Source organism: Sylvia atricapilla, chromosome 25, assembly GCF_009819655.1.
Source record: "Sylvia atricapilla isolate bSylAtr1 chromosome 25, bSylAtr1.pri, whole genome shotgun sequence".
NCBI lineage: Eukaryota > Metazoa > Chordata > Aves > Passeriformes > Sylviidae > Sylvia > Sylvia atricapilla.
The window spans coordinates 5,631,267-5,641,712 of record NC_089164.1 but is presented as its reverse complement, the minus strand read 5'-3'; the positions used below and the strand labels follow the sequence as shown (position 1 = coordinate 5,641,712).

At 48.7% G+C, this 10,446-nt stretch overlaps 1 protein-coding gene across 1 annotated transcript in view; it reads right to left on the bottom strand.

The window, feature by feature from the left end:
* Positions 1-10,446, bottom strand: part of KDM5B (lysine demethylase 5B) — a 56,406-nt gene continuing 45,960 nt past the window's right edge. Inside the window, exons 21-27 of the mRNA XM_066335691.1 lie at positions 9,037-9,216; positions 8,045-8,203; positions 5,850-6,335; positions 3,830-3,941; positions 2,352-2,506; positions 1,371-1,697; positions 1-850 (exon numbers count right to left, since the gene is read on the bottom strand). Coding sequence (XP_066191788.1) covers positions 713-850; positions 1,371-1,697; positions 2,352-2,506; positions 3,830-3,941; positions 5,850-6,335; positions 8,045-8,203; positions 9,037-9,216 — 1,557 coding nt within the window. The 3' untranslated portion in view covers positions 1-712. The remainder of the gene's footprint in view (positions 851-1,370; positions 1,698-2,351; positions 2,507-3,829; positions 3,942-5,849; positions 6,336-8,044; positions 8,204-9,036; positions 9,217-10,446) is intronic.

The following is a 10,446-nucleotide window of genomic DNA, read 5'->3' as shown; positions in this document are numbered from 1 at the left end:
TTTAATTTTATAACATAACCAGGGGTTTATTCCACAATATAAACTGCAACATTTGATACAAGCTACCCAAAAAAGGAGAAAGCCAAAATACAGCTGTGGCAATTACTTTACAGATTTTTTTTTCCTGTCTTCTACATCACAGGGCCCTCAGTGACACTAGGATCTAACATTTGCTGTCTGTACATCAACCAATGCTAGAAGCAACACGCTGTTCAGTTGTCATTCCAGTCACTGAAACCAGACATAGAAGTTATTGCTCAGATAAATAAACCTAGTCTACGAAAAACAAAGTGGAAAAAAACTAAAGTCTCCAAAGAGTTAACAGAGTAAACAGGGATTTCCTCAAAAGAGGATTATTGGAAAATTCATGGTGCAGGGGTTTATTTGTTTGTTTTTGCACCCAAACCAAGCTGAATTAAATACACAGGTAAATCCCAGAGGTAACTGAATGCTGTACAATGAAGGTGCATGTGTCAAATGCCTTCCCAATTGGTGGAAACCCCTGCAAACAGTCAGCATCTCAAACCTCAACAACCACAAACAGATCAAGGGAAAATACAAAAGTGTCAAAAATCGTTTTGAGTTCTGGAAAATGATCCCATAAGGATAGAAGTAGCACCATTTGCAATTCTGGTTCTTGAACCAGCCCCTGTGGCTTAACTGGAAAACTGGGAACCTTCTTTACTCAAGTCCTGAAGGGTTTCTGGGGGTTTTACTTCCTGTACTGGGCGTCCTTCCCGGCGCAGCTGGCACAGATGTAATCCTCCTTCTCGGCCATCTCCGGGGAGATGCCCACACACACCTGGTGGAACCACTGGTTGCAGCTGCCGTCACACTGGACCCAGTCCACCTGGTGAAGAGCAGACACAGGGGTCAGAGCAGGGCCAGGCAAGCTCCCCACACCTGTGGGTCATCCTGGGGCTAGCGGTCTAGTTACATGAGGACTGTCCTGTTCCACAGCTGGCTGCTGCTGGATACTCACTGTGCTCCCTGCTTTCTGGGGCTGTGGACAGCGCACACTCTCCCTTATCTCCCCACTGCTTCCCCACTTATCAGACACTCAACGTCTCTCTTTTCCATTTCCAGCACGGATGGGCCTGAGCAGAGCCCCAGGCACTGCCCCCACCCACTGAGCCTATCCACACCTGTATCCCAAGCCACGGACACAGTGTCTGCACGGCCCCACCTGCCCCCTCCCACGGCGTGCAGATGTTCTGATGCCACACAGCTGCCCCAGGGCAGGTGGGCTCTGTCCTGCCCATCCCAGCTGCAGGGACACTGGCCCTGCCTTAGCCAGGGCCTCCCACTCTCCTCGTGCACTGCTTTTCTGCAGTCCAACGGTCCCTCTCCCAGATGCCAGCACTCCTGACCTCATCCCCCTCGGGCTGGAGGCAGTTCACAGCTGGGCAGATGGCATCCTCATCCTCAGAGTCCTCCTGCTCAGAGAATGACGCGTCTGAGGGCAGCAAGTGGCTGTCGCTGGAACGCTGCAGCTCCAGGAGCCGCTCCCGCTCTCTGTCCAGTTTGTTACTGCACAGATCCTTTGAGTGATTCAGTTTCAGTTTCTTCTTTTTGGGTGTTCTCATCTTTTTTACTCTCGCTCTCTTCTCATCACAGAAGCTCTCCCTCTCAAAACGCCGCTTCAGTTTTCTCTCCATGTAACTAATCCCATCTTTTTTCCCTCGGCAACACTCATTCTATGGGAAAGACATTTTGGCAAGGTTGGAAGTATGCAGCCAACACCCATTATCCTGTTGTCCATAGCATGATTTTAGGAATAGGTTTAAGGACAAGTGCAGTGTTTGAGAGTGTTGCATTTTCAGCAGCATGAGATGTGCAAGAGGAGCCAAATGCAGGGTCAGGCCACAGGGGACGGAATTCAGAGAGAAAACCATCCTCATTTCCTGCCTCTGAGCCCACAGCTTCCACAGCAACTCCCTTGGAAAGCCTCGACACAGGATGAGAATCAAGTGTCCAAGGCCAGGATGGGACTTGGAATAATTTGCTCTAGTGGAAGGTGTCCCTGCCCGTGACAAGTGGTGGAACAAAATGAGCTTTAAGATCCCTTCCAACCCGAACTAGTCTGGGATTCTGCAATTCTATGAAATCAGGACAGATGTATTTAAAGTACAGAGACTGACCACAAACACACAGCTAAATTTCAAAAAGGTGTAAGTCTACAAATTGTATTCAATATTTTGTAACTAATTTCTTATCAACTTATTGACTCCTTTTGCACAAGGAAAATGTATTTTCATGGAAGTACAGTCACAAACCCCTGTAAAACCCAAGGACTGAGGCAGAGCCCCTCCCCAGTGTGCTCCAGCTCAATGCTGCTGTTGGACACTTGCCTTCTCACTTGTGGCTGTGCTGGGTGACCTCTGCTCTGGCTGCAGGGCTGGGCTCTGCTTCGTGAACAGGGCCTGGTACAGCTCCTGGATCTCGGGCAAAGAAACCTGCAGCAGCTGGGCTTCCATCATCAGCTCATCCAGCTCAGTGCTAATGACTAGTGAAAGACAAGGAGACACAGGAGGAATTCTTCGGTGACAAGTACTGCACAATGAAACAACTCTGGTAGCACAACAAAAAATGGTGAAACACTTTTAATCTGCAACTGTATGAGTTAGTTCTTATATGCTCCCTCTTGACTGCTCATTTTTAACAGCAAGGTTAAAAGGAAAGATAAAGGTTTGTACAGAAGTTCCTGCACTGTGGCTCAGCACCCTGCCATGCTCCCATTCCCTGCTGGTTCAAGGATAAGGCACTGCCATCATTCCTGGCAAATTCTCCAGCTTCGGGAGCTATGGGAGTGTGACAATCCCCTCACTCCCTAATGAGTGGGTAAAATGAGCAAACTGAGTGACATCTGTACAGGGAGCCATGAGATGAGAGGAAGGCAGGCTGAGAGGATGAGCTTGGTGACAAGGTCCTGCTCTGTGGTTACTACCCACTGCTGCTACTGGCTCCAAAGCTCACGCAGGGCTCTGACACAGTCCTGGCTGGGGAGGTCAAAATCTTTGTATAAATAACAGCTTATTAATACACTACAACTCAAATATGAAAAATAAACCTGGTGACACAAAGAACTGCTTTGTTTGATGTGGAAGGTAACATTCCACTGAAATGGCTTTTCCAACACTGGTATGGACTGAGCTGCAGAGACACGAAGGTGAGTCTAGATGTGTGTCCCTGGAGCATTACGCATGAGGAGGGAAGAAATGATAAATAATTTCTGCCACAGTCATAAAATGATGCAATTAACAGCTTGTCTGTTAGTCCAACCCACCGAGTCTGAGATGAGGATGGTCCAGAGTCTGTGCTGAGTGACCCCACCAGAGCAGCCCCATTGGGGCAGCTCCAGTCTCTGACAGCTGGACAGTTGTGCTGCAGCAAAACTCACATGGCGTCGTGTCCTGTGCATTAAGTATCCCACGGCTTCCAGCACCACACCCCTGCTGTTCCCATCCACCTCCTACACTTCCAGTGGCCCCTCCCTTTCCTTCCCCCTTCTGCAGCTTGGCCGGGGCACAGCCTGAGGGAGCTGTTCTTGTGGGAAGGGGCCAGCTCTCCTGATTCCTCATCCCAGTGTACCACATCTTTTCATTACACATGGGAAATTTCGATCATTCAGAAATGCACCCCTCTGCCAAAGCTGCACCTGAGCTCCAAAATTGTTGAGGAGATGAAGAAAACCACCACCAGTGGTGTGCAGTCACAGGCCTGCTCAGCCAGCTCCTGGTGGCCAGGATACCCTCCCTGCCCCATCAAACATGGGAGAAAAAAGGAAGGGGCAGGGGGAAACCCCCAAACCAAAGTGAAGATTACAAACCATGAAGTGGGATGCAGTGCTGTCCTGTAGAGAATGGAGAATGCAAATACACGGTTCTGTTATCCCAGTCATGAGGCATGGAGAATGACATTGCTCCAATTGTCTGTGACACCTAGAAAACAAAATGCAGATGGTTTCACTAAGCGTGGAGTTTGAAATGCAGAATAACTGTGATAGGATCAACACTTGTTTCCCTAACAGCTACTGAAATCTTATATCTCACTGCCCTGGTCCTAAAGACTGCAGTCCAGCCCTGCTCAGGCAGGGACACATCAACAGCAAACCCTGCACCTCCTGACACTGCCAGGGGCATCTCACCAGGAATCTTCCACAACACTCTCTGCCTCACTAACTCAGGTGCCTGGGACCCTTGCAGAATATGGTTCCCCTCAATCCCCAATGCTGCTCCCAAGGGAATTTTTCAAACTCACCCACGTTCCTCACTTTGGGCAGTTGTCAAAGCAGCTGAACTCCAGTGGTTACTGAAGAGCTTCTTTTGGGGAAGTGAGTGGTGAACTAGCCCAGATGACAGGGAAAACAGAACTGGGACAGGACAGGACAGTCATGGTGAGACAGTGGATTCACCAGAATACCACCTCAAATCCAGGGAGACTGAAGTCTGAGCTCACACCTGCACCAAGGTGTGTGGGGTGCCTGGCCTAGAAGGGTCCCTGGCTCAGTGAGGGACTCAGGCAGAGGCACCTGGTTAGATGCTCTTCCACTGAGCTTCCCGGGGATCTCTGATTTGAGAAATGTGGTCACAGGGACCTGGACTAGCTCAGCCAGAAACATCCTGATTTGGGAGTTTTACTGACTTAAAGTCCTGACCCCTCAAAAATGGTTACACTGCTCTGGGTGGGAGGAACCTCACAGTTCCACGCTCAGCTAATACCATCATGCAAATAAAACTAAACTCACTGTTTCAATTTCTGGCTGAAACATCAACTTCTGTTTCCAAAATCTTGGCCAGCTCTTCTCAGCTACACTAGCTGACCTAGCAAAATTATACTTTCAGACCTAAATGACAAGAACAATTCTCTTAAATACCTAAAGATATTTAAATAGCTATTATCTTGACTTGCCTGCTTGAAAAATTTGGTCCATGAGGCATTGGCACAGCCAGGTGAATGAGAAGGAGCTGCAACACCCCATCAGGCACGTGTGGTATGGTTTATGTTTTTAACATAAGTGAATGTGAAAACAGAAACACAGCCAAACTGTAACTGGACTGGACAAGCAAAACTAAGGTGTTTCAAAATGTAAAAGCCACAGAGTACACTGCATTTTGGGGTGTTTCATGTTCTTTATACAGCATAGAGCTTTGATTTCTGATACTTTTCTGCATTTGTTATCTCATGAAAATTCTTTACCTCCTTTCCTTCTTTATGTTTTTTGTGCTTTTTGCTGAAAGATCTTAATCAAAAAAAGAGAAAACTCCCTCACTACCCCACCTGAAACAGCTGTGGCTAAACCCAGCAATATGAGCAGAATATTCAGCTTGGGAGGTCTAGTGGAAGTCAGGAGAAGCAGCAAAGGATGAAGACGCTTTGTTGAAAACAATCTTGTCTGAGAGCCAAGCTGGTAATGCATACGACAGTTTGTGCCTCTGTCAGTACTTCTCAACACTAAAAACTCTGTTTGAATACTTGTAGGAGCAGAATATAAAGACCAACTGAATAGTGAGGCCTCCAGAAACAGTAACTCAGCAACTCTGTCATTGGTGGTGTCACAGCCTGCTGTGTCACAGAACACAGGAGCTGGAAGAGGGGAAAACAGGCTCTTTGGGAGGAATTGTTCCAGGACTCCAGCAGAAGGGAACACGAAGCTGCTCCTAGGGCACACGCATATCCTGGCTGAGGGACACAGCAGGATCCTGACAGCTGTAAAGCAGGAACAAACCCTCTGTCTTGTCAGAATTTGTAGGGAGCTACAGCAGACCCAAACCCAGCGCAGTGTCACCCCTGTCCTTGCCGATCCTGCGCCCCTGGTGCCAGGAAGGCCAGCCCCAGCCCAGCCTCACCTTGTTTGTCTCTGGCAGCTGGCCCGTCAAGGCTTGCCACCTGCTGTACAGTAATCCTGAGCCAATCTTGTCGTGGATGCGTTTTAGATTCCCTGAATACAACATTTGTTGTGCTCTGTGCTGCCAGTTCACAGTTCTCTCGATCATGTAGCGCAGGGCGTCGCCCTCGGGCAGCCGCACGCGGATGCGCTGCAGAGACGCCAGCAGCGGCAGGATCTTCTCCAGGGGCGGCTTCTCGGAGCGGTGACAGTGCGGGCACAGCCACACGCGCGGCCCCGGCGCAGCGCCGGGCACCGGCACGCAGCTGGTGTGGAAGAAGCCCCTGCAGAGCTCACACTGGATCATGGGAGCAGCTGGCTCCTTCTGGCACAGACACACCTTGAGCTCGGCGTCCTCCTCGCTCGACAGCACCTTCACCTCGTTCGCTGCTCGCAGGGCACGCAGTGCCTCCATCTCCCTCAGCCGGGCCTCTCCCAGCGCGGCCATCTGAAAGACAGTCAAAGGATGGCATCTCCAAGGGAACACCCCTTCTTACAAACTGGGCCCCCTCTGCTCCAGCACCCTGCAGACACACCAGTCTCCAGCGCTTGAAACGCTGGAATGAAGCAAGGATGGGGATGTGCAGTGGGGCAGCAAATGGGATTGGAGGAGAAGAAGCGGGGACGTGCAGTGGTGTGACTTCAATTCCATTTTCTCATGAGGCCCTGAGGGAAAAAGCTTAACCCTTTGTAAAAAAATACTCCTAAGCCCTTCTCTGTTCCAAGATTTTGTGTTTTGTACTACAAAAACATAGTCTGCCTTCAAGCAGCTCAGATCCTGAAGAAGTGCAAGTTTGGATTGCAGACTGCTCTGGGAATGTGTCTCAACAGCCTGACTCTGGATACTCAGAAAAACTTCCTGGGCAGTTCTCACAAATGCAAATGTACCTCTGACCCTCACTTTGTACACGCTGCCCAGTGCTCAGGGCCATGCCTTGAACTTGCTCTGGTGATTGTGAACAGCAGGTGAAGCTCAGGTGTACCCTGAATGTGCTGTTTTCCCTCTCTGCAGATAAGCATGATCCTTTTTTCAGTAATCTTTAGCACTGGCTCCTATAAAGACAGCAATATATTTCAGTTCCATAAAGGCCGTTCAAACCAGCTGCAACTAATTAATTCTATGCATTTTATAACGTATATAAACATACCAAAAAGGGTTTGTAAATACATACAAAGTGGTTATTTCTCACACCATGGCTTTCAAGCATAATTCCTGGACTAAAATCATCACTGAAAAAATAAGACAGCTGTGTCCATCCTGGGCAGACTTGGGACTGGGGCACAGCACATTCTGATGTGCACACATGTGCTAGGCTGGGTTGGGAGTGTGAGAAGGGTCTGGTTCCCCTCGTTGTCAGAAGCAAACCCTGCCACACTGAATGACTTCCCTTTCCTGGGTGCAGCCTCTGGGAGTGTCCTGGGTCTCCCAGGAGTGCTGGAGTCACAGAGGGCTGAGTGTCACCCAGGGCCCAGCCTGTCCCCACAGTGCCACAACAGGGACACTGCTCCAGCTCTGGGGCTCAGACAAGAGAGGCCAACACCAAAGCACTCAAAGTACAAGTTTCAAGTAGTTGCCATAGGTTCAAACTTAAATGTCCCACATCAAATTACATTCAAGCCCCACTCAATGAGCCCCTACATCTCATTAGCCACAGGACATTGTAACCCAGCCCAAGCAGAGGTCTGCTGGAATGAAGCCCTTCCCCACCAGCAAACGAGTCTGCTCCACCCAGAGCAGTGTTTCAGTAGCTCCATAAAGCATGAGGTTTTCTTCAATTATTTAGAGTGCTTGTTTTAATTATAAATGGTGCTGGATTATTGTATTCTTTGAAAGGAACACATTTGGGCAAACCCTATCCCATTTCTAATAAGGTATGGTAGGGGAAAACAGGTCTCCATTTTTTTTGTTTTCCTGTGCTTTGTTCAGCTACAGGCACTGCCTAGCAAACTGTGAGACTGCTTAATGCACAAAGCAACACATGTTGTTTCCACTGAAAGCAATTTTAGGAAGTCTGAAGCAAACACAGGAAAGTGCAGCCCCAGAAGTCCTGCAGAGCAGCACAGCAAGAACAGGGTGGAAACCACACTCCTGCACAGGAGGCAAACAGAAACAAGGATTCAAGGTAAATTCCAATTAGGAAAGCTCTGACCGCATACCGCAGACGCAGTGTCCTTGCTTTCAGAGAGTGCCCGCTCCAGGTCACTCAGTGTCTCCAGCTTACTGCTCTTCTTCTTGCCACTTGGCACTGCCTCCTTCAGCTTCTTCTGCTTCCTCTTCAGACTGAGCATCCCGATGTCACACCAGGGGCACAACACCTGAGGGACAGAACAGCAGTGTCCCACCTGCAGCACTGTTACACCTGCGCTATTCCTAACGCACCTTCCTGCCTGGATACTGCTACAGGCAAGTGGTGAGAACTAGGGCTCCTGCAGTTATTTCATCAAAGTTCTGAGGGATTAGGATAAGGTTATCTGGAAGGTAGGGAGAGCTGAAAAGTTGGAACTTCAGTTTTGTAAAATGGCCAGACCCAAACAACCCTTGTGTTTCTCCCAGGGTTGCTGGGAGAGAGAGCCAGCTGATATGCTGAACAGCCTCCATGGGGCTGAAACTGCAAACCCTAGGAAAGAGCAGAGATTCCAGAGGCTGCCCTACATTCCTGTCAGCCCCGACAGGAGGGGGCTCAGAGGGCCTCAGTGCTGGGCACAGGGTACATTGCTCAAGGACTGCAGGTGTGACACAGCCACAGCTCTAGAGGGGCAGCAAACACAGCCTCAGCCTTGCCCCAGCACACCTGATCCTGAGGAGGATGGAGCAGGTCACCTGCTCACCTGCAGCTCGGCCTGATGCACTGGAGTTAATCCAGTGCCACAGATTTGTCAGTATTCCCATATTCATATGGAAAATGTTAGACACTGGCACTGCCTGCTCTTGTTAGCCACTGATTAAGAATAGAGAAAACATAGCTAAATCTTAAGCATTTTAGAAGTTTAAAACTGTTATTAGAAATACAGGTCACTAACAAAAGTTGTTACTAAGTTAGTTCATGCAATCCTAAAGCAACTCTGCAAACATAATGAATATTTAGTGCTCCTTCCTGGGCGCACACTGTGCATGATTGATGGGCTGATGCCCAGCCCACGCCTCTCACCTCCAGAAGGGAATACGGAGAGTTCTCGCACAGGAACGTGTTTGCTGCACACTCCTTCCACGCCTGCACTTCGGCCACCAGGGCCTCCAGCCTGGGCAGGTAATCCAGGTGCACTGGGATGGACCGACCTCTGGTGACAAGCTCTGCCAGCGTGTCCAGCACTGGCACACGGCCTCCAGCCTGCCGGGGGGGAAATGAGGACATGCTGCATGCACCCATGACACAGCACTGCCCAAGTCACAGCAGGCACTCAAGAAATTCAGGGCAGAACTTCTATAAATGAATTTAATGCTCAGACAGCTCAGTGACCTGCACTATCAGTTCAACATTTGTGCTGCTCGTGTACTTAGTCACTGACTACCAGACAAAACAACACATTTAGAGGCTGGGAAGCAAGAATACACTTGCCAAATGACCCTTGAAAAAGAAAACAGAACAAAACCAGAAACTGCCAACAACATAAGCAGCCTCCCAGTCTCACACTCCATTCACAGCAGAAAATCAAAATATTTTTGAAATCATATAATCATAGAGTTATTAACATGGAAAAACGGTCTCCAATATCAATTTCAACCATTAACCCAGCATTGCCAAAGCCACCACTAAACCATGTTCCCCTCAAGTGTCACATCCACATACCTTGTAGATCACTCCAGGGATGGTGACTTACCCTGGGCAGGGTGTGCCAGGGCCTGACCACTCCTTTCAGTGAAGAAATTTTCCCCAACATCCAACCTAAACCTTCCCAGGTGCAGCTTGCAGTTTCCTCTCATTCTATCCCTCGTTCCCCGGGAAAAAACTCTGATCCCCCTGGCTCCAGCCTCTTTTCAGGTACTGTAGAGAGCTACAGCACCATAAGATAAGTTTAACCAGGCTGTTCCAGGCCAAGAGTGAGAATCACCTCCAGTATCCCATGTGCCACTCAGGAGCAAGCTCCAGGTATTCCCCTGGCACCTCATGCTTCAGGCAATGCAGGTACCACACACCCAGAGGTGAAGCAGCACAAAAGGTAATTCCAGAGGGTAATTTCTAGAACAGGCAGTTGATGTGGGACTGGAGAATTACTCACCAAAACAACCCCAACACCCCTAGCAACTTTATAGTCCTGATGCCAAGAACTTCCTGCAAGTCACAGTGACTGCAGGCATTTAACAAAACCTTTACAAAACCGAAGCAAAAATTCTTGACACAGACACAACCAGTTATCCCATATTCAGGAGGCAGAATATCAGAGTCTAGATCAAGAACTCAGCAAATGCCAAGAAAAAAAAAATCACTCAAGTTCTTTCAAGACAGCCCTCAAATGAAAGTTAGTATTACATCAATTTTATTCCTTCAAAATATTGAAATCCAGGAACATTAGTTTTTTAAACAAAGGCTCAAAAGATGTTGTTATTAAAAGCCCAATTT